The following is a 25,282-nucleotide window of genomic DNA, read 5'->3' as shown; positions in this document are numbered from 1 at the left end:
ACACAGCAAAGAGGTACAATCATTTAGGCACCTACTGAATAAATGGCTTTTTTAACATTGCAGTTACTTTGTGGGTGTTAAAGGGGCAGTATACAACCTTTTTGGCATGAGCTCAATGAATAGGGCTTTACAAAACATAGACTTTACTTCTGGTTATAAATAAATATCACTGTTTATGTTATTTCTTGCACTATGCATGAAAGTGATACCACTTCCATTTTCTTACTTCCAATCTCACTTCCTGGTTCTAGAGAGTCACTGTTTGAGGAGGAGTAAGTAGTAAATCAACTTAATGGTCCACAGACAAGCCCTTTATATAACAGACTCCTCCTTGTCTCAAAGCCTAACAAAGACTGCAGCTTAGGAAAACTAAGGATTTGTTTATACATCATGTATTTTTTTTAAAAAATCACAGGGGGTAGTTCAATGTAAAAATTAAAGGACCAGTAACATCAAAAAAAAATATTTGACTGCTACTGTACAGTATTCTGACAAAGGTAATGGAAACACATAAATCTTACTGTATTTTCTAGCTACTCCTGCTGCCCTTGTGCTTGATGCCCTCATGCTGCATTATGGGATATGTAGTTCACATATGACAGCCATTACATACATGTCTAACATTGCAGTAAGTGAAAATAAGTAGTTCATTGCTTCAGGACCCTAACATTTGTATTATATGATATACTCTATAATTTTGTGCCCTGTATAAAAACAAGAAGCCTTGAGCCTTGTGCTTTTACACACAGGGAGGTCACATGTTGTATACAGAGGTTAAGTGCCATATGTTGAGACACTGTAGAAAGGTGGTCCCTGTCTTGTAGAGCTTACAATCTGGGAGGGGGGAGTTAAACCTACAGGCACAAATAGGAGGACAAAAGTAAAATGTATCACTGTAGTGTATAGTAACCCAGAGGTAAGCCCTGCTGTGTGCATTATTCAGTGAATGTGCATTGCAAGGGTATGTTTTCATATAAAATACATATATCATTTTCTCTTTCTTTTAAGGAGGATACTTGGCAGCACAGCTTATTGTATCTGATTCTTAACTGATGCAGAAATACCAGGACAGGCTACTTCTTTACTTAACAGTAGGTCCCTCCCAATTCTTTGCTTGATTTATCCCACTAAACGATGGATAATCCTTGGACTGGGGGTTCATGGTACTTGGCTACTGTATATAACTTCTTGACTAAATATATACAGTATATATATATTTTTGTGCTTTAAAGGTAGAACTGCACACCACAGCAACATTGCATAGAAGTGCCAGGTCCTTTCCATGACTGAATGATTTGTTAAGAAATCCCAATGAAGTTCTAAGTCTGAACCCCCAGATGCACAGAACCCCCTTTCTCATGCAGAATTCCTGATCCCCCCGTTGGAATTCACACACCACTGCCAAGGAACATGTGCATTTGACTCAGTGCATTTATTCCCCCTCCTTCCCTCCACCTACCCAGGGTCATGTGGCATTAGAGAATGGAATCATAAAATAACATTGAGTGCCAAATACACAATGGACTCGCTAGATGGGGATGAAAAAAATCACTGCAGCATGCTGAGGATGGATTGCAGTCAGGGAGGAGAGCTCCCAGCTACTAGTTCTGCATTTCTCTTGCTTTGCTCATTGGGATCTGCTGCGCTGTAGTTCTGATTAGTGGCATTTTATTTGCAGCTGTCATTATAGGGCAGTTTGCTGGAATGAAAGATGTGCTTGGGAGGAATAGCACCCTGTCTCTGCACTGGGGATCACAACTGCTTGTGAAACTGCTGCGCTCTGAATTATCCCGGCGCACGGCGCTCACTAAAGCGCAAGAGATCCGTCTGTCGCAAAATGCTGCCGAACTCGGGCCAGGTTGAACCATGGGAGATTTAATCAATACCAGGGGAGGAATCGGACCTGGGAGGTTACTCGGAACCTCCCCCTTTATTGCCAACTTTCCCCTGAGGAGAGGGAAGGAGCCAGGAACCTGACCTCGGTGGAGAAAGAACATGTGAGCAGGAGCTCTCCAGGCGCCACAACATCTGCATGGGTAAGATACCTTAAAAGGAAATCATACTGACCGCTCATGGATTTAGGCTGGTTTCTCATGCTGAGTAGGACAGGGGGACTCCCGAGTGTCACATGAAATGCTGTTACTTACAAAGTTGCTGTTTGATTAAACAGAGCAGGTTTCTTGATGAGGTGTGGCCTCTGGACCTACTGTTTAATTCCAAGCCTAGAAATAACCATTGATTTTCCTCAGCATAGTGCAGTTGGGCAGCTACTGTCATACTCATTATTCAAAGGTGCAAAGGAATTCACCCCCTCTGTTCTGAATTCCCATATGAAACAGTAACAGAAAAGTGAACCCACGTATATATATGTTTTTTTTTTATCAATACGCCAAGGGTTTTCAAGCTTCACTCAGAATAATGAAAACTTGAGGTCTTTTTTTGCTACTGCAAGGTTGTATTATCTTATTGATAATAAGCTCTTGGGGGGATGGAGTAGTGTTGTAGGTTCCCAATAACCAGGTAGGACAGTCCCAGTATTTTCCCCAGCTGACCCTTTGAGCAGTGTCTACAGGGAGGTATGGCTGTCTATTCATATTATCATTTGCTTTTCATGGTGGAATATATCTATGAAAAGTCTGTATTTGTGTGGAAGGTGCGTAGCTTTAGCAAGTGTGTGAGTCTTAAAGTAGTACACACAAAAAGTTTCTTTGCAGCTGAAAAATCTCCTGTTTAGTAATCAAGTGCATGATTCATTTTAGTTCAAACAAAGTAACAGCATTTCTTTATGACCCCTGTGGCCAGCACAGCAAAATGCTAATGGCCATATCACATCAGAAGAGATGTATATTACTAAAATGGTTAACCCTCCACCATGCATTATGTTCTGTTTAATTTCTGTTGCCACACATCATCATCATGCAACTTGTCTATACTTTAGCTCATCACATGCTGTATGATAAGTGCCATGAGCTGCATTGTATCAGGCGTACTTGTTTCTGAGTGGGCCAGAGATTCCCTGAGTTATAGCCAAACAATTATCATTATATATCCATATAGCTATACAACTTACTTTTGTCTGTCTTAGAAAAGTGGTGGTGGGAAAGTGTATTCCAACAGAGTCTGCAAAACTTCTGTTTCATGACTTGATTCAAAAAGAAAACGGCTAGTAATCACAGCTTTGTGCAGCAGGAGTTTAATGTTTATAGTATTAAGTGCTCATACATGGCTGGGGTGTCCCCTAGCATTTTAGCTACATCATATAGTTTTAAGCTAGCTGAGGATGCTGGGAGTTGTAGCTCACGGCTATAAGACCATCCTTGATGTTCAGCATTGTAATGTGATTGACTTGTACCACCAATAACAAAGGCTGCCTGCTTATTAAACATTAACTCATGAACTAATGGGACCTTAGTAAAGGTTTCAATGTATCTGCCTTACAAATGAACAGAGTCGATGCAGAGGTTTTGAAAAGACCCTTTATATCCCCTTGCTATAAATGCATATTTGACTCTACAAAACTGAAACATTATTCACAGTGGTTCATTTTTTCTAAAGCGGGGGGCCAAGCCAACAATAGATTTATCTGTGGCTTTCCATATACAGAATTGTCGAATTTATATACTGGAAGGGTCAACTCGCTTTTCTAATATGTTTCATAGTGATAGAAGCACAGTTTTAACTATCCCCAAGTTTCAAAATGACAGCTTAATTTCAGATACTCCCTGCCACCTAACTCAAAGGTAGTTCCATTTAAAAAAACACCGAATTTTAAACCGTGGAACTGTTGTTCCAGTTCAGAAATTTCTGAGCTTAACTAACTTCTCGCACAGCAACGGGTCAAGGGGAGATGAGAATTCTGCACCATTTGTACTTTCTATACTAGAAAGGCAAACATTTTGAAAATAATTGGAATGCAACAAATCATATGTATCAAAGTGTGCTGAAGCTGAAAAGCTATTTTTATCAAAGGGAAAAAATGCCTCGGTAATGAGACATTTTGCTATGCTAAATCCGATGCAATTATTTCACACTTTTCTTGTCCGAGTTGTAAATTCCAGAGACATCTCATAGCTGCAAATCTAAACATTTTTTAATTGGGATTTGGGCTATAGGCATTGTGCAATAAAAAAAAGATAGACTAGGGGAATAATTTGACTAGTTAATTGCAACCCTACTCTGTGTTTTTATTTTTTCTTTCCTGTCCATTTTCCTTTAGGCTGGCCCGCTGTACATATATATGACAATACGTATATACTGTAGGCATCTCTTTATTTATATAGTCCTACTTCTCTATGTACATTTTTTACTGGGCTTGAATAGTCTGGACAGCGGTTCAAATGGTGGATAAACAAAACATTTTTAAAAACGAAATTCCACCATGTAATATGTAGGTATTACAAAAGCTTTAGGTGCTGGCTTTATTATATTCTTCATAAAGCTGAGTGCATTCAAATGTGACCAATATGTCAAGTTTGGCAGAGGTTCTGCAGCAGAAGAGGTATTTAATTTTTAGCCTTGTGGATTCTTAAGCCCCGTGATTATAGACAACGGAAGTGTGAGGGTGACAGAAGGGAACGTGTGCCAGAGAGATTAATTAATTCTGCTGTCACTACCAGTCAGACAGCCCCTTTTTCCTCCCCTCGTAAACTTTCATTGCTGTGTTAAGGGTTAAATTACATTTGTGAGAAGCATCTCAGGAGCCAACAAGAAGAACCAAGTCTCCCCCCGCTGAAATGTGCAGAAGGGAAATAAGTCAAAGTTGACACAAGCATATTTATAAAGCAGAAATCCTAGTGTCACTCAGTGCCACAATGTACCATCACAATAGGAGTGCTGTCCCCATTGGGGGGAGGATTGCTTTTCCTCTGCTCCATCTCTGGCTGTGAGGGAATTTGCTTACACTGTGTTTACCACCGCAAAGAACTCTGCAGCATCATCATCATCTCATCTCTTAAAGGAGGAGCGGGACAGAAAGACCTGCTGGGCAGGTAAACTTTGGAAACTGTTATCTGCAATGTCTTTTAACGCTAGTGATGCCTTGAAAAATTTCCATCCTCATCAATCGGCATTTTCTTTTATTCTGATTTATGTCCAGGAATTTTTATAGTAGACTACATATATATTTAACTAAAAATATGAATCAAAATATAGCCATTTGTAGAACCTTTCAGTTGTTATGCTGATAATGTAGTGGATCCATGCTTTCTTCACTCTTCTCTCTTTCTGCCCCCTGTTTAGTTACCATGGGTTTGAACAGTGCTAGAGGAGTAATGCAGATCAGGGGATCGTTGCTAACCGGTTCTTTTACTCTCCTGCTTCATTGTTTTACTCTACCCTTGCTTGGACTCATTCAGGTAAGTCATCTGGTATATTGGATTATTATAGAGGTAGGGAATTTTAATTCCACAATGTTTGTTGTATAGAAATGGATTCAGTCTGCTCTTGTAAGCATGTTGCATTATTTAAATTGAAACTTTCTGCATTCTAAGCAGGGTGGAAAAGGAGTTCCTTATTGCCTGTGATCTGTGTATTTACTGAAGGACTCCCCAGCCTACTGTAACCAAGAGATCAAAGCCCATCTGCCCTAGAATTCTAATTTACCCTTGATGCCTGCCTTATGTTAATGGCCTCTTTGGTTTACAGATCATAATCAAATCCTCATCCTCCAAAGAAGGAGCAAACTGTTATTTCATGGTTGGGGGGGGGGGTGATTAGACACAAAAGCATATACCACTAGATTAACTCTATTTTTATGCCGACCAAGCAAAACTACAATATAGTAATCTGGAAAAAATCATTTTAAGCAGTTTTCCAAGAAGAGATATACAGTATCAAAAGGAAATGTCCACCCTGCAGCCCTGTAAAAGTAGCCATACAGTAAGATTTTGTGCTGCCAAATGCCCAATTTCAGAATGCTCTGATAAACTTATTAAAGGCTTGTGAATGATGGAAAAATTATAATATGGCCCTGGAAATCAATCAGAAGAGTCTAGAAATAATGAAATGTCAGTGGAGGTGAAGGCATTTGTTGTTTAACAAATGTTTAGTACACATGTGTGGGTGATGTCACTTTTGAAGTAAACAAACGTTCATGTCTTACTGATGATGGCACAGAAAAAGAACAGAAATCCTTGACTGCACCTGTCCACAAATGAAGAAAAAAAAACAGTGGTAAAAATTGTCCCATTCATGCATTTAAAAATGTGAAAACATAATCTTGCTGCAATAGAAACATAAAAGGTAAAATTTGTAATTTTGTAGCTGTTTTATGATAAAAAATATGCTTATGCATGCATGGCTGTGCAACACTAGTACTAAACCCAGTGCTGTGTTTTCCTATACACAATGTCAAATATCAAAATAATTGTTAATTGATACAAATGGTCTCCAGAGAATGACAAAATCTTACCATGTATGGCCACCATAACTAAACTGTTTCTGGATTATAGCACCCAGTATAACTCATTTGATTGGAGGAATGAAGGAGAAACAAATCCACTTGCTGGGTCAGGGGTAATATTTTTGGTCTGTAAAGACTTGCTGTGAAAACTTTTTTTTATTTATCAGCTTTGCTCTATATTATTCAATATGAACATGGGGGTGGGGGGGTTAATAGAAGGCATTTCACTAATTCCTTATAATAATATATGAATATATAGCAAATGGTAACCTTTCAATAAATAAGCCACCCTATATCATCATTGTACTCTACCTACATTTATGCATGCTAGAGAGAATTTCCACCTGGTCAACAGCTATCCTTAAGTGTAAGCACCACCAGTTAACAGAGCCCTTATTCTTTTTATGTTCCCATAAAAGCTCTCTAAAACCAGTCACATATACCATACATACCCTATAGGGTGGATTAAATAAGCCAAAGTGTGTGCTGTATGGCTACTCATGTTAGCGGATAAGTGTTGCATGCTTTATATGTTTCTGTCTGGATTTAACATTATCATTTAGAAAACCTACAGTTGAAATCTATTACTTTGTTTTGTTTACAAAAAAAATCTATCACCTACTGTTTATCTGTCAGTGTAGGCTATATATATTAATTAAAAGAATTCATTAGAAGAGCATTCAGAGAGATCCTTTATAATAAAATCCAAGGTTATCTGGATCCTGACAGGAGACTCATTGAAATTCCATGCTATAGCAGGGCCCACACCTATTAGACCTTCAGAATGATTTGTTAGCAATTGTTGACCTAAATGTATTTGGCATTGCATGACTTAAAATTTAGGCTAGAGGTGTAGTTGTGCTAGTGACATGTACACCAATATTCCCAGACAAGTTAGAAAATGTCAGAAATGATGATCATCGGTGCAAGAATGGGAAGGGGTTTGGAAGATCAGGCTTTGGTGAAATCCCAGCAGAGTTAACTGGTCAAGAAGTAAATCGTGTCCAAAAGATTGCTCAATATATATTGAGTCAGTGGCAAGTGTGGAACTTTTCAGATCCCACTTCCACAAACCATTTGGTTGGACATGTTGCCATTTGACATGTGCTCAAAACTGTGTCTGAGTGGGACGTGTGCACTGCCTGTGAGTAAGTAAGTAAGTAAGTAAGTAAGTAAGGCAGCACTGCTGAGTTCAGAAATCAGTTTTCCCCTCGCATTCAGAGCTGAGCTGAACCCCAGTATTGCAAATGCCTCACCCATACCTGGCTCAACACCCAGAGGATTGGGATCAACAGAAAAAAAGTGTCAGGTCTGTGCTTTGCTAAAATATTTTTTTTGTAGCAAAACTAAATGCACAGCCATGTGGGGGGGGAGGATTTTGACATATGAGATGACCAAAAGATTGTTGACAACACTGTTGTTTAAAGGACATTTGTGAAATAGAAGCTTTTGCAGCCCAAGCCAGTGCCCAGTGGCGGATTAATACCTAGGCTATCCTAGGCTGTAGCCTAGGGGCCCATAGTGGTCAGGGGCCCATAGGTTTTTTTGCAATTTTTTAAAAAAAAATGTCACCGCTCAGTGTGTCCACTGTCTGCACCATCTGGCTGTAGTTCAGGGCAGCCCAGGACATTGATTGCGGACCTACCTACTGGTAGACCTGCCAGAAGTTTAAATGGGGTTAGTGGCCGTGACATCACAAGTCTCGCGAGATGAGACTTTGCACTGGTACGAGCCTGGTCTGTGCTCTCCCCATGGCTCCTCCTGGACTATCCAGCAGCGCCTAGGCTTTCCAGTGGCAGCCGGACCCTGGGCCTGACAGCAGGAGCTCAGAATGTGTGGGTGCCAGGAGTTGCCAGGAGTTGCGGATAGGCTAGAGCGTGGATCGGCTATGCAGGAGGAAGATCATCATCATCATCATCATCATCATTTATTTATATAGCGCTGTCAAGATACGCAGTGCTTTACTGCAGTTATAGCAAACAGGGAATAAATGGTGGATAACAGACAAGGATTACAGAGTACAATAGGGTTTACAAACTAAAAGGTTAGGGTACAATTGAGACATTAGGATTGTATAAACACTTTGTCATTTTTGATACAGATTAATTAAGGTACATCGAATAGGCCTCTTTAAACATATGGGTCTTTAAGGAGCGCTTGAAAGTTTGGAAGGAAGGAGAAAGTCTGACAGCTTGTGGCAGAGAGTTCCAGAGAAAAGCAGAAGCCCGAGAGAAGTCTTGTAGACGAGAATGGGCAGAAGTGACCAGAGGAGAAGTGAGGCGAAGATCAGAAGCAGAGTGTAGGTTTCGTGAAGGAGTGTATTTGGAGATTAGAGATGAAATATAGGGAGGGGTTTCATTATTAAGGGCCTTGAATGTGAGTGTAAGTAATTTGAATTTGATTCTAGAAGAGATTGGGAGCCAGTGAAGGGACATACATATGGGAGCAGCTGATGTTGAGCGGCGAGCTAGATGAATGAGTCTAGAGGCCGCGTTTAGAATAGATTGGAGTTGTGAAAGGTGACTTGTTGGAATACCTGTGAGGAGTAAGTTGCAGTAATCAAGGCGGGAGATGATGAGAGACTGAATCAGTGTTTTTCTGAGTTGATTCTGAACTGAGATAGGGTCGTATTCGAGCAATGTTGTGCAGTTGAATACGGCAAGATTTTGCAAGTGTTTGAATGTGTGGTGAAAAAGACAGATGAGAGTCTAAGATGACTCCTAGGCAGCGTGCCTGTGTGGTGGAATGAAAGGTGGTGTTGTTTACGGTGAGTGATATCTGAGGGATACTGAAGTCCAAATGACTAAATGAGTTTCCCTAGTGAAGTTGTATAGAGCGAGAACAGCAGGGGGCCAAGAACAGAGCCTTGAGGAACTCCAACAGAGAGTGGGAAAGTAGTAGAAGTAGAGTTAGAGAAGGAAACTTTAAAGGAACGGTCAGACAGATAAGATGTAAACCATGAAAGAGCAGTGTCCCGAATGCCAGCTGAGTGTAGAATGTCAAGGAGGAGTGTGTGGTCAACTGTGTCAAAGGCTGCAGAGAGATCTAGAAGGATTAGAATGGAATAATGACCTTTAGACTTTGCCAATAGAAGATCATTGGTTACTTTGGTGAGTGCAGTTTCAGTTGAGTGTGATGGGCGGAAGCCAGATTGCAATGGGTCAAGAAGGGAGTTGTGAGTGAGATGCTGGATCAGGCGTTTGTATACAAGCCTTTCTAGTAATTTGGATGCGAATGGAAGAAGGGAGACCGGTCGATAGTTAGTGGGAGAGCTGGGATCAAGGGAAGGTTTTTTGAGGATAGGAGTGATTAGTGCTTGTTTGTATAATGATGGAAAGGTACCAGTAGAGAGTGAAAGATTGAATAGGTGGGTAAGTGCAGGAGAGAGTGTATCAGAGATTGGGTGGAGAAGGCGAGAGGGTATGGGGTCAAGGGAGCAGGTGGTGGGTTTTGAGCTGGCTAGAAGTTTGCTAACTTCATCTAGAGTTGCAGGGGTGAAGGAGTGCAAAGTAGATGTGAGTGGACTGCACGTTGGTCTGAGATTGTTGTCGGACGGTATGCTCAGCCTAATGAGATCGATTTTTTCATTAAAGAAATGAGCAAGGTCTTGGGCGGTAACATTAATAGGTGGAGGAGGTGGAGGGGGGCATAGGAGTGAGTTAAATGTGGCAAACAGCTGCTGTGGTTTGGAGGACATAGTAGATATTAGATAAGAGAAGTATTGTTCTTTGGCTAATGATAGAGCTCGGTTATAGCAGGAGAGCATGAATTTGAAGTGGATGAAGTCAGGGTCAGTTCGTGACTTTCTCCACCGTCGCTCAGCTGATCTACTACATCTTCTGAGGTACCGTGTTACACTAGTGTGACAGGGTTGGGGTCTAGCTGGCCGGCTGTGACGAGTGGTAGAAGGTGCAAGGGAGTCAAGTGCTGTTGAAAGGGCATCGTTGTAGAGAGAAGCTGCCATATTGGGACAGGAGAGGGTATTAATATGAGATATGGATTGTGCTGATACTGTTGATAATTGTTGTGGTTCAAAGGCATTAAGGTTTCTGTACGTGTGGGTAGAGAGAGATGGTTGTGAAGGTGCAGGTGAAAGCAGTATCTGAAAGGACAGTAGATGATGGTCAGACAGAGGGTAGGGAGAGTTAATTAAGTTGGATGGGCAGCATGAGTGGCAGAATATAAGGTCGAGAGCATGACCCTCGATGTGGGTAGGTGAGTCGGTCCACTGAGAGAGACCAAAAGAAGCTGTTGGGAACATGGGGAGATGAGGAGAACATGGGGCAGGATCACAACCACTGGCCCGAGCTGCCCCATCCCCTGGCTGCTTCCTCCGGGAACCTGCACCAAGCAATGTGACAGTGGCCCCAGGAAAGCCCTGCTCAGCCTGAGGGGTGGCAGCAGTTCTGTGAGTAGCGACTGACCAACAGCACTTTGGCTTCTCACATGGATCTCCCCTGCCTACAACCCTCTCTTCCCCCCCCCCCACTATAACTGAGCCCTGAGCCTGGGGTAGGGAAGGGGGTACAGAGAGAGAGAGAGAGAGAGAGAGAGAGAGAGAGAGAGAGAGAGAGAGAGAGAGAGAGAGAGAGAGAGAGAGAGAGGCTTCACTGACACCATAGGACAGGGGGACACAAACAAAAGAGAGAGAGACAGCTAAAGAGGGGGAGAGAGACACACAGGAATAGAGAGAGAGAGAGAACCAGGCATAGAGAATAGAGAGAGAGAGACTTAGGCGTAGAGAGAGAGAGAGACACAGGCGTAGAGAAGGAAGAGAGACCAAGGCGTAGAGAGAGAGTTGGTCATTCTGTGCCTTTTCAATATGGAGGTCGTGGGTATGTGGGCGTATACCGGGGTTGGGCCGGGGGCGGGCCCCTGTGGAAAGTGTAGCCTAGGGGCCTCAGGTAGTGTTAATCCGCCACTGCCAGTGCCACACACACCTGTTGTCAGGAACATAAAACTCTCTGCTGTAGCTGTCAGACTCCTGTTTTTCAAGGGTGCATAAAAATCTGTTTAATAGCACAGCCCAATAGAACATCTGCCCTGTAGAAAAGTATATTTTATACAAAAATCTGTCTGGACTGGAACTAGAACAGGTGCTGACAGTCTCATGTGTACTTTCACAAATCACTACCGTATGTGATGTGAATATGTTAGGAACCTTAGTTTGTAAGCTTTATTGAAGCAGAGATTGATAGGGAATAGGTCAAAGCTAAATAAATAAAGCATAATAGTAATAATATTAATACTAGTAAAATCAGCCCGCTCGCTGCTGTCTAAATGGATTCTGAACTATGCTGGTTTTTGCAACACTGCAATCTCACAGTGGTTGTTGGTCTAATCGTTACTCTCCTAATTGACCCTCGTCTGCTTTCCCATAAGCCTATTCCATTTTCAGGACAATTAGGGTAGAACTAAATGGGTTATTTAGGTCCGATGTGACGCCACGCGACGTAGTTCTACCCTTAGAGACCTAGGATCAAGCTAGAAAACTTCAAATGCAATTTTATTTAGACCATTTTTATGTAATATCCTCTAAAATAATTTTTTGCAGTGTGTAGTGGAATGATGTTAAAAGTACTAATAATAATATAATAATAGTACTAATAATAAAGGGGTAGTAAACTGGATTAACTTGCACATAGCAAAAAAATCTTATTCTTCGGGGCATATTTATCAAAATAGTGAAACACAGATCACATTTCACCACACTCTACTTGATTATGAGCATATTTTCACTTTCACTTTCATCCTTAATATGCCCATAAAATCCCCTACACTTGAACAGAGTGGAAGAACATGCCTCTGGTGGAATGTGGTGAGCTCTGGTTTCATTCTTTGATGATTATGGCCCTAAGAGAGCACTTTGTCACTTGTTAAGTGATCAGTGCCAAAGTGATGCAGGTATAAACCTTGCTTTTATTAAAGCTTGAGACTGTTTGTTGCACCAAATGTAACTGTTAAACCGAACACACACTGAAGGCTTCACCACACACAAATTAATACAGTAGATTATTTTTACATGGGTTCTTAGGCCATAGATCCTGTTGCCAATAGGTAGCAGTAAAACATTCTGTCCCTGCCCGATCTACTTAAATGGCATGTGGCATTATTATGGCATAATGGAATTATACATTTTTATTTCTGCTGCAATAGGGATGGGCCCTTGGGTGCCTATAAAATAAATACTGCCCAGTTTCAAAGTCCAACTTCCATCTTGCCTCCTCCCTAACATTGTACATGAGCCCCTATGTTTTTTTTGTAATGTTTAAATCAATATTAGTAGACTTAAAGAGATACTGACATCAGAAAATAACCTTTTTTATTATCTATCATAACATTTTATTTGAATGCTATTTATAATCTTGCCATAAAAGTATCTGTCTGATGCTTTTACATTAACTTTCTTACCCCCATGTTCCTGTATAAGGGGGCTGCCATATTTGTGCAGCAGTAGTCGGTTAGCATTAGAAACTCTAACTGACAGGTTAAGAAGGGACAGTCAGGTTGGCAAAACTGTCAGGTTTAGGAACTTCAAGTGACAATTACTTACAAAAGCAGAACTATCAGCAAAAAACGATCAAAATGACCTATAGGTAACTTTTAGGGGCACATTTACTTAGCTCGAGTGAAGGATTAGAATAAAAAATACTTTGCATTTCGAAGTATTTTATTGGCTACTTCGACCATCGAAATGGCTACTTTGACCTTCGACTACAACTTCGACTTCGAATCGAACGTTTCAAACTAAAAATCGTTTGACTATTCGACCATTCGATCGTCGAAGTACTGTCTCTTTAAAAAAAACTTCGACCACCTAAAACCTACCGAACATCAATGTTAGCCTATGGGGAAGGTCCCCATAGGCTTTCTAGCGAATTTGTGATCGAATGAAAATCGTTTGATCCATCGATTAAAATCCTTCGGAAGGACTTAAAACGATTTTTCCTTCGGTCGTTCGATCGTACTAAATGCGGCAAATCCTTCGACTTCGATATTCGAAGTTGAAGGATTTTACTTCGACGTTTGAATATCGAGGGTTAGTATCACGTTAAGGCATGGTTACTGCATTGCAGCAAGACCCCTTATATGAAAAACCCCAGGTACCAAGCATTCTGCATTATACAACCCATACCTATACTAAAAAGAGCCTACCAACAGGATACCGGAAAAACCTTCAGAATAAACTGTTTGTGGGATGTTTATAACAGACCCTTCTGAATGATGATTACTATTATGTTCATACTGTATGGGGCAGTGGTAAGCATATAAATGCATGCAAATTGACTTGTTCTTTTACCCACACTGCAGTTTCTGCAAAACATAATTTGCTGCAACTTGCACACAAGTTACTAATGCAGGACTTTGCCCTGAAGTAGTTGTACTGGCAGACTATTCGTTTCAAGAAACAGCCTTATGACTTAGTACCAAGTTAGCAAATACATATCTACTGATATCTTCATTGATCAATAATTTGTATTTTTATTTTTCTAGATTGCTCAGTCAGAACTCCAGAGAACATGTTCCAGATCCACAGCTGAGAGCCTTCCCAGTGGGTGCCAAAAATCATGTCCCTGCAGACCCCCACCATTGCTGCCACCTCCTCCGCCACCACCCCCTCCTCCAAGACTTCACCCACCCAGTGAGTGATTTTTATGTTTAATAAAAGTTACATTATATCCTTGTAATTGGGTGTTAGTGATTTCAATGAAGTGAAATAGACCCCTGCTGTTAAATATGTAATATTAGAAATCAGCAAGTAGTTCCATGACCATGTGCTTTATATAGATCACATAACTCCAAGGTGACTTCTTGTAACAGGAAGTGTATATCCCTTTTGATACATGTGATTAACTGGCAAATGAATGGCACATGTGTCGTCACTGTGCATATCACTGACAATATTGATTGGTGCTTTGTCCATGAAGTGGAATTAAGTGCTGTAGAGATGTATCAGCATCAATTAAGTTTCCATATATGTTTTACTCTTTTACATCAAAGTTCTCTGACATTAATGTGACAGATATAATACAATATTCCCTGTATAATGAAAGCTCTGTATGTTCATTATCATATTATATTTTTGATGGTAATTTGACATTTAATTCTGAAAGTGTGTCATGATGGAGTGTAAAAAATGTCAGTGAAGACAACAAACTACTAAATATAGCAATCACCTTATACTAGAAACTTGATGTTATATAAAAATTGTGCCAAAAAAAATCACATGCTAATGATATTTTAAGCAATGCTTACTTAATGCACCAAATTTCGAACACAACTGAAGTCCGGTTCACAAAAGCAGGCACTAGCAATTGCATTTGTTTTAATTAATTGGGCACAATTGTAATAGACGCCACTTGATGCCCAATCTCAATTAGTTCATGTGAACAAAAGAAGCAGCATTTAGGACAAATGAGCATGGCCAATTGTGCACTTTGCCTGGTAAGTAAATTACACTTTAAATCTTGTGGTGGCTCCAGATCTTGTAATCTTGCAGATTACAATACATGCATGAGAAATTGTGTCCTATATCAATATTTTGTGGAAACTGGCAAACTTATAAGAATTTGCTTACCTTTTTCATTATTACTTTAATGAAATTTGTAATTTGTGGCTAGAATGATCAGATTTTTAAGTTTAAAAGTTCATTTTCATTTGCCTTCCTATTAAGGGGGTTATTATCCAAGGTCCAGTTTGTGAGGTTTTTTATACATTGAATAAACTCACAACTGGAATTTTTTTTTATCTATTAAAAACTCGAATCAGTGCAATCGGGGTGAAAAACTGAAACACACAAATTGATTGAATTATCCACGAAAAAAAACCCCAAATCACTCAGTCTTTGAGCTAAAACCACAGAAAAACCCCAAACATCATAAGGGCTACAAACATCTGCTATCGACTTCTACATGGCCAGGACAGGTTACTCGAAAATTTTAATTTTTACTGAAACTACCTTTGAAAACTCGAATTTTTCAGGAAAAGCATAACTCAACCTTTAACAAATAACCCCCTGAATCTAGGAATATTTTGCATCCATTGGTTTTTTTTCCTTCATTTGAAGCAATGTATTTTAAATCATAGCATACGATCCAAAAATGCAGTTTTTCCTTTAGGGAACCTGTGGCGTGCAACCAGAACAAAAATAGCCCAGCACTTATTGTCAATTAGGCTGGAAAATTGTGAGTAATGGACTAGGGCATTTTATCTACATATAGACTGATATGGACTGATTCACTCTGGAGACAATGTATTTTTTTTCCCATGGAGATTGCAATAATGTTACTGCATTCTATCAAAGCATGAAGAACAAAAACTGTCCCAATACTGAACAGTTTTGACAGAAAGCTTTTATAAACAGTGGGGATAATGTTTAATTTGTTTTATTATTTTATTGTTTATCTGTTTACAGTGACTTAAATCAGTTTTATATAAATATTTAGCATTTTTACTCAGGGAAATTTAAAATTGAAACTAAAGATGCCCTTAATTATTGAAGGACTTGTATTCATTTAATCTTTATTTTCATTCTGAGTTTGACTAATGGAAATATTAAGTAAAAAAAAAACAAACAAAAAAAAAAAACAAATATATATATATATATATATATATATATATATATATATATATATATATATATATTTATTTATATATTGAATATTCTCCTGTGTATTTATTTCTAGCTCACATACTCTACTTTATCCATACCTCTCAACTGTCCCTTTTTCAGAGGGACAGTCCCTCTTTTGACATCTCAACCTGCAGTCCCTCATTTGTACTGGGAAATCCCTATTTTCTCTGCACTGAAAAACCAGAACAAGAAACAAAGTTTCTCACTTAATTGGCTTTTAGCATAGAGCACAGAACAGCTAACAGGTGCAAATAAGATACTTTGTAACAATTTTGAGACACAAACAAAAACAGTTTAGATAAGGAGAAATATTTTCAAACTCTCATAACCTGCCAAATTTTGTAAAATGAACATGGTAATTAGGGGGTTGGCCACAGAAAGGGGTGTGGTCAAAAAACATTTGCTGCACTACGTGCAAAAAAAATTTTTGTCCCTCATTTTACTTCCAAAATGTTGGGAGGTATGCTTTATCATGTATAATCCCTTTAGGATAGTGGCAGACAGAGTTACTTTGGGTACTGCACTGTATATTTTAGTAACCATAAAATGTGTCACCAAAGTGCCCACAGCTACAGACAATTTGGTGCCATGTTTTGGTCTTTATAAGCATCCAAATGAGCTCCATCTTTTTTTGCCCTATAAGAAGCCAAGAGGCAGAATTACCTGATGGTGAAGGGGGTAATGTGACCAGCCAGTTTGCAAATTGCTCTATTCATGTCAGGGACACCTCTGATATTGTTCTTACATCCTATACCAATTGGTACCATAGTTCTATGTTAGCACAGGCATTAGCTAAGCACATCTCTCCTGGAAGATATTAAGCAATATTGTCTGTTTAGGATATATGCCACTTGGGGGCCCATTCACTAAGTTCGAGTGAAGGAATAGAGGAAAAATAGTTTGAATTTCGAATGTTTCGTTTGGCTACTTCGACCATCGAATTGGCTACTTCGACCTTTGACTACGACCTTCGAATCGAACGATTCGAACTAAAAATCATTCGACTATTCAACCATTCGATAATCAAAGTACTGTCTCTTTAAAAATTTCTTTGACCCCCTAGTTCACCACCTAAAACCTACCAAGGCCAATGTTAGCCTATGGGGAAGGTCCTCATAGACTTGCTAACAATTTTCTGATCGAAGGATAATCCTTAGATCGATGGATTAAAATCTTTCGTATCGAATGATTATTCCTTCGATCGTTCGATTGAACGAATTGCGCAAAATCCTTCGACTTCGATATTCAAAGTTGAAGGATTTTAATTCGGCAGTCGAATATCGAGGGTTAATTAACCCTCGATATCGACCCTTGATACATCTGCCCCCTAGTGTCTCTCTAATTTTTCATTCTCACTGTACATTACAATAGCAATGATTTCAAGTTTAAGGGCAGTGTGACTGGAATATTTTACCTTCATAATGGTGTCAGTGTGAATTTCCAGTGATAAAACATTTGAATTGGGTATGCTCCCAGCTTGCAAGCTCACTCTTGCGCCCAGACTATTCCACTGGAATTCCACTGGACAGTCCCCTTCTAATTGTGTAGCCGTGGAAAAGTCCAACACTCACTGTGACACACTCTTGGGGAGATTCCACTATCCACAATGCCCACCTAAGGGCTCTTACTCACTGGCGTTTTGACCTGCGCTCCCCTGCGTTCCGTTTTTTGGCGTTCAGCCGCAGGGGAGCGCAGGAATAGACGCAAGTCATTATTTCAAATGGGGCTGTACTCACTCAGGCGCGTGTAGGCGCCGAATGCAGGTTCAGACGCAACATGCTGCATTTTTCCTGCGTTCGGCGCCTACACGCGCCTGAGTGAGTGAGTAAGAGCCCTAATTATGACTGAGGGAGCTTTCAGCTCAGGGCCCAGTCTATTCTATATCTATATTCCAGCTAGGGATGCACCGAATCCACTATTTTGAATTCGGCCGAACCCCCGAATCCATCGCAAAAGATTCGAAAGATCCGAATACCAAACCAAATTCTTATTTGCATATGCAAATTAGAGGTGGGAAGAGGAAAACATTTTTTACCTTGTTTTTTACCTTGTTTTGTGACAAAAAGTCACACAATTTCCCTTCACGCCCCTAATTTGCATATGCAAATTTGGGTTTGGTCAGGCAAAAGGATTCTGACGAATCATGGCCAAATCCCAAACCGAATCCTGGATTCTGTGCATCCCTAATTCCAGCAATAGCTATGAAGAAAGCTTCTAATTCCTTGGAGTGTGCAAGTGCACCTAATAGTTACCAAGATTAGCCTTGCAGCTACAGTGTTATTCTAGGCAACAGCACACACTGAGAGCCATTTTAAATTTGCCACCCTTCCTGACACCCTATTGGAAATGACCCCTCCAGGACATAAATCAAGGGATATTGTCCTATGCAATGTACTTATCATTGAAGTGAATCAGATCTGGCTCCATAAGGCTCTCACCTTGGTTTGTGCATCCTACCTAATGATGAACAACCAATTTCTGCCCTCATGGCTGTTCTTTATATGCACTTTATTCTGGGTTGTGTAACACCATAGACAAGTATTGTTCTACGCATAGGGTTGCCACCTTTTCTTCCTTTGGACTCAGGGCAGGGAGCAGTACCAAAGACGTCAGAAGTGGGGCAGATGACGCAAAGGTATGGTCCAATGACACAAATAGATGTTCCAGTGATGAGAAGGGGCGGGCCAGTGACGTGGCAGCCCATGATTTTCCAAAACGCTCAAGAAGCAGGTAACAAGCTTGCCCTGTTTTCAGACTTCTGAAAACTGGGCAGGTATTCTTGAACCGGGCAGCAGGTGTAAAAACAGGTGGCAACCCTATCTACGCATCTGCAAACTCCAACATTTTGTTCTATACTAGTTTTTGCATCGTATAACTTTTTTGGGAATATTTCACTTTGTGCATAAGCAAGAAGTAGACTCATTTACATTTTGCATTTCATTGAGCAATATGTGCGATGGCTATTAAGCAAGGATAGCAGACTCCTAATGCTTTACAGCTTATCAAACACCTGAAAAGCTAAAATAGAATATGACTTTAACTGCTGATAGTCCCATCTCTCAAGTGTTTACATTTTATTTGATAGCTGGAACCTGGCCCATACCCCCCACAGATCGATTACTATTACAGAAAAGGCATTTTGGAATTAAGCCAGTGTTTTCTGTCCTTATATTCTGGCAGTGGTGCTTTGTAATCATGTCATCATTTAGGATGAAGCAAGTTTGTTTAAGAGCTGTTTGTTTTTTCTTGTTTTGCTCAATCACCTTGCTTTTTGCATTGTAGGTTATTTTAGCATTCTCACTATTTATAGATAAGCATTTCTATTGTTGTTATGTTTATAATTATTATTTTTATGCTAAGTTGGTATTCACAACCTTTTCCTGCATTAAACACTATGCCCTTTTAACTGTGTTCTATCTTGTGACTCAGAATTCAGTTTTGCAATTTTACTCTTGTCCATCACTGTTAGGCAATCTGTATTATAGCATCAGTCCTGTGCCCTAAACACTCATGCCTTACCTTCAGATGCCTGAGCAGAGCTCACTCTCGAATTTCAATTCAATTTACATGCAATATGCATTCTCTGCCTTCTTCTTCTAGTGATCTACTGTATGTACCCCTTTACACGTATGAATGAAATACACCTAAACCTACTTGAAACTTTAATTCTTCTATCCATCATCTCTATTACAAAAATGTAATAGATTTGGTAGCTAGACCAAACAAGGCAGGGTAGTGATATTGGGGTGCGTCTTTCACCTGTCTGGGCTGTGTTTCTCTCAGACACTTCAGGAGCACGTCTTCCACTATATTTCTGATTCTCAGAGTGGATTCCTTACCACTTGTCCCTGTAGAACTGATAGGGCCCTATGCAGAGCCCTAGTGCATATGATAGTAGAGCTTGCAAGCTTTCATAGTTTTTAGCTGGTCTCAAACTTTGGTCATTGCAGATCTAAAGAGCTAGAAATATATTCTTCTATTATAAAAAACAAAATCCTGTTATACCCAGTTAGGTCATGAAAGGCTTACATTGCTGAGAATGTGTTGGATAATGCTCATCTGTCAAGGCTGTTTTGAACTGCAATGGAGTTTAGCAATGGAAAGGTAAGAACTACAACCTATAAGATGCTGTGCAGATCAGTGGATTAGGTTGAGCTGTAAGGACTTGAGTTCCAGCGTCTTCCAGCGCCATAGACAAGATGGCAGCACCCAGGTCTTCCATGCGCAGCTCGTCAAGATTGGAAGCAGCACGTCAAAACGTGCGCAACATCATAACGCCAGTGCGTCAATATGCGCAGCTTCCACGCCTAGGTAAGTTTGGGAAGGCTCACCTGGGGGCAGAATTCATCCTCTTCCTCACCAGGCTACTCACAGATTCCTCCTTCCTGTACAGATTTAACTTTCTTCAAAGACCATCCACGTTCAAGCATTCCTTGATTCCGGTGCAGCTGGGAACTTCCTGGATCCAGCATTTGCTAAACAGCATGCCATACCCCTGCAGTCCTTGTCTGAACCACTACAAATTCTGGCAATTGATGACAGACCATTATCTTCTGCCCTCATTTCCAAGTATTCACTGGAGTTACCTTTCAAAGTGGGCATGCTTCACGCTGAAAGACTTTCATTTCTTCTGATCGACTGCCCCTCCACGCCAGTGGTTCTAGGACTGCCCTGGCTGCGTCTCCACAATCCGGTCATTGATTGGTTTGCAGCTTAGATATCCTCTTGGAGCCCCTTCTGCCAACAGAACTGCCTTCCCTCTAACTCTCTTCTGAAATTGTTTTCTGTTGCCATGGATCTTCCTTCTCTTCCCCCCGCTTATCAAGATTTCTCTGGGGTATTCAGCAAATCTGCACAGACTCTTCCTCCTCACTGGTCGTACTATTGCCCCATTGAACTCCTGCCTGGCACAATGCCCCCTCGGGGTCATACATATCCACTCTCTCCTTCTCAAAAAAAGCTATGAAGCAGTATATCCAGGAAAATCTCCAAAGAGGGTTCATCCATCCCCCTTCATCACCTGCTGGGGCGGGGTTCTTCTTCGTTGAAAAAAAAGACCCTGCATTGACTATTGGGGCTTAAATAAAATTACTTCGAAAAACTGATACCCTCTTCCTCTCATTTCGGAATTGTTCAACCAACATAAAGGAGCATGTCTCTTCACAAAGTTGGATCTCCGGGGGGCATATAACCTGATTCGAATCAGTGAAGGCGACGAGTGGAAAATTGCTTTCAACTCGTGATGGGCACTACGAGTACCTCGTAATAACTTTTGGGCTCTGCAACGTGCCCACAGTTTTCCAAGTTTTTGTCAATGATGTTTTTCAAGATCTGTTAGTCCAAAGTGTTGTAGTCTACTTGGATGACATCCTAATCTTTTCCAAGACCCTGAAGGAACACCAGCTACAAGTACGTGAAGTCATCTCCCGATTAAGAAGGAATGCCCTTTTTGCCAAGTTAGAAAAGTGCACCTTCGTAACCCCAAGATTCCTCTTTTGGGTTCCCACAGAGGCTTCAAGATGGACCCAGCTAAAATCTCCACAATATAAGATTGACCCCTTCCTACCAGTACAAAATCCATACAGAGATTTATTGGCTTCGCCAATTACTACAGACAATTCATCAAAGGCTTCTCATCTCAAATTACCCCAATTTTGATTCTAAACTGTAAAGGGGGGAAATTTAACTGTTGGTCCCCACAAGCCTTAGAAGCCTTTAAGACTTTGAAAGAATCATTTTCCTCCACTCCAATTCTCAGACACCCAACCCTCTTCTTCCATTATTCATTGAAGTACATGTGTCTGATGTTGGGGCAGGAGCAGTTCTATCTCAGAGGTTACCATGTGATGGAAGTTACACCCCTGTGCCTTCTTTTCCCAAAAATTCTCTCCTCCTGAACATAATTACAATGTGGGAAATCGGGAACTTATGACTGTCAAATTAGTCCTGGAGGAATGGAGACATGTATTAGAAGGTTCAACTGTTCCTGTGACAATCTTCACAGATCACAAGAATTTGGAATATATTCAAGCTCTCAAACGTTTAAATCCCAGACAGGCTCTGTGGACACTGTTCTTTTCCCGTTTCAATATCATTCTAACTTTCCGTCCGGGCTCTAGAAATAAAAAAGCGGATGCACTTTCTAAAAGCTTTATTCCCGAAGATCCCTGCATCAAAGACATAGAACCCATTGTGCCCCCAGCTAAAATTATAGATGCTTTATTCCCCTCCATGGCATCACAGTTATTGTCAACACAATCTTTGGCACCCTCTAATACTCCCATCGGGGTGGCGTATGTTCCTCCAGTCCACTCCGTCGCATCGTCTTCAGTCAATCTCATAATTCCAAAGAGGCTGGTCATCCCAGAATTTGAAAGATGATGGAGCTTCTATCTTGCCTTGTCTGGTGGTACTGTATGTGCTGCATCTAAGTCAGGACGCTCTCCTCCCAAATGATTACTCCAGCCCTTACCCATACCCTCTCGACCCTGGACCCATTTAGCCATGGACTTTATTGTGGATCTTCCTGTTTCCCTGGGGCACACGGTCATCTGGATGGTGGTGGATATATTCAGTAAAATGGCCCATTTTATAGCTCTACGTAAGCTACCTTTGGCTGTGGAACTTTCAAAATTTTTCATTCAACATATTTTTGGTCTCCATGGATTTCCATTTGAAATTGTGTCTGATAGAGTTCCCAATTTATTTCTAATTTTTGGAGATCTTTGTGCAAAGCCCTTAATATCTCTCTTCAATTTTCTTCTGCTTACCATCCTCAGTCTAACGGGGCAGCTTAGTGAGTTAACTAAGCACCTGAACAATTTCTGAGATGTCATGTTTCTTTATGTCAAGACGATTGGGCAGATCTCCTTCCATGGGCCAAATTCGCTCACAACAATTCTCTGCATGCCTCTTCAGAAAGATCCCCCTTCTTCTGCATTTATGGTCAACATCCACTGGCTTTTCCTCAAGACCTGTTTCTCACTAGTGTGTCTGCAGCCAATGACCAAGTCGCTGATATGTCAGCTATCTGGCACGCTACAAAAGCCTCCTGAGATGCGGATTCCAAATATTTTTCATGTATCCCTCCTCAAACCAGCGATGATCTCGGCGGCGTCTTCTTCCTCTCCTGCACCTATTCTCGTGGATGGCCACCAGGAGTTTGAAGTAAGAAGGATTTTGGATTCCCGGATTTCCAGAGATTCCTTGCAGTACTTGGTCGAATGGAGAGGGTTTGGTCCTGAGGAATGTTCCTGGGTTAAAAAGTCTGACATTCATGCTCCTACACTCATCGGGAAGTTCCACAAACAGTTCCCTTCAAAGCCTAATCGTGGTGGTCCTGGGGGCCCCCAAAAGGAATGGGTACTGTAAGGACTCCTTACCTGAGTTCCAGCGTTTTCCAGTGCCATAGACAAGATGGTCTTCCACGTGACTCGAGCGCAGCGTGTCAAGATTGGGCGCAGTGAGTCAAAACGTGTTCAACGTCATGATGCCAGCGAGTCAAAATGCGCAGCGTCAGCGTCCAACATCAGCATGACATCATCACACTCCTTTGGCGCGAAAATGGGCCTATACTGTATAAGACACTACAACATTGCAGACCTTGCCCAATAATAGGTTCTACTTATTGTGTTCCTGGGTGTGATTTCCTGATTATTATTCTTGATTCCTGTGTTTGACTTCGGCCTGTTATATCAACTAAGAAACCTTGCTGCCTGTATTGATCTTTTGCCTGGACTTGACTATTCTTTTGCCTGGACTTGACTATTCTTTTTCTTCAACCCATTGGAGACCGTGAACTGTGTTGGACTGGTTGCTTCCTCCTTGGTCTGCAACTCTTAGCGGAGCCTTTGGACCCTGACATGAGCCAAGGGGTGTTTTTTGATGCATGGTCACAATCGTGACATTTTACCAAGGCCAGCAAATACTCACCCTGGTAACTTTAAGAGAAGTTAGTTCAAGTTTTTTTTACCATAAGATCCTTTTTTCAAGCGAGCACAACTAGCGATATGTTCCCTAGTTGCATTAAGGAGCAGATTTATCAAGGGTCGAAGTGAATTCGAGGGAATTTTCGAGGTATAAAAAAATCAAAATTCAAAGTAATTTTTTGGATACTTCAACCATCGAATGGGATACTACAACTTCAAATTTACTTAGACTTCGATTCGAAGTAAAAATCGTTCGAATATTCAACCATTTGATAATCGAAGTACTGTCTCATTAAAAAAACTTCGCCAAATTAAACCTGACGAATTGCTATGTTAGCCTATGAGGAACTTCTACAAACTTTTTCTAAGTCTTTACACATCGAATAAAAATCCTTTGATCGTACGCTAAAATCGTTCGAACGAATGATTTTTATTCGATCATAGGATTGCCAAATTCGATGTAAAAACGTTGAATTCGATATTCAAATTCGATGTTTTTAAATTCGATGGTCGAATTTCGACGTTTTTTTGTACTTCGAAATTCGACCCTTCATAAATCTGCTCCTAAGTGTCAACTTAAAAGTTAGATCAACAGAAAAAAAACTCACAATTTCTATTGCCATTAAATCTCTCAATTAATGATTTTCAGAAAATCTATTCTCTACAAATGATGCTAATCTACACTCAAGGCCTTATCTTCTGAGAAAATATATCAAGAGAAATGTAATATTTTTAGTGGCTTAAGAAGCTTTCAGACTTTGCAAATTACTTGTGTATAATATCCGATTATCTTATGCAGTAACAAAGCTTTATTGTTTCTAGGATTTCATTCTAAAGGTCAGGAACAATTTATTTAAGTGGAAATAAGCTGATATGACATTAAACAAAACTATTAAATGTACAAGAATGAAATAATTCCCTTAGCATTTAATTTGAAACGCTGCCTTCAGCAATAACATTTATTTAAATTAAGGTTAGTGTCAAAAGCTTAAGAAAGCTTCTCAGCTCTGTGATTTGTGCACTTGAAGATGAAACCTGTTGTATAATTGTAATGATGGTCTGTAAAAAAGGAAGCAGGAGTTAAAGACAAACAGGTTGTTCAGTTAAACCAGTGATCCCCAACCAGTAGCTCGTGAGCAACATGTTGCTCTCCAACCCCTTGGGTGTTGCTCCCAGTGGTCTCAAAGCAGGAGCTTATTTTTGAATTCCTGGCTTGGAGGCAAGTTTTGGTTGTATAAAAACCAGGTGTACTGCCAAACAGAGCCACAATGTAGGTTGACAATCCACATAGGGGCTACCAAATGGCCAATCACAGCACTT

General features: G+C 40.5%; 1 protein-coding gene across 2 annotated transcripts in view; it reads left to right on the top strand.

Moving 5' to 3' along the window:
* The first annotated feature begins 1,489 nt into the window (after positions 1–1,489).
* Positions 1,490–25,282, top strand: part of LOC121397082 (proline-rich membrane anchor 1-like) — a 48,168-nt gene continuing 24,375 nt past the window's right edge. The window contains exons 1-3 of one of the 2 annotated variants that reach the window (XM_041573021.1): positions 1,490–2,036; positions 5,239–5,354; positions 13,895–14,042. In XM_041573021.1, the coding sequence (XP_041428955.1) occupies positions 2,033–2,036; positions 5,239–5,354; positions 13,895–14,042 (268 nt within the window). In that variant the 5' untranslated portion in view covers positions 1,490–2,032. Of the gene's footprint in view, positions 2,037–4,318; positions 4,989–5,238; positions 5,355–13,894; positions 14,043–25,282 lie in introns of those variants that run through there. The other variant, XM_041573022.1, reaches the window with a different exon arrangement.

The sequence above is a fragment of the Xenopus laevis genome, chromosome 8L (genome assembly GCF_017654675.1).
Source record: "Xenopus laevis strain J_2021 chromosome 8L, Xenopus_laevis_v10.1, whole genome shotgun sequence".
Taxonomy (NCBI): Eukaryota; Metazoa; Chordata; class Amphibia; order Anura; family Pipidae; genus Xenopus; species Xenopus laevis.
This window is presented reverse-complemented; position numbering and strand designations above follow the sequence as displayed.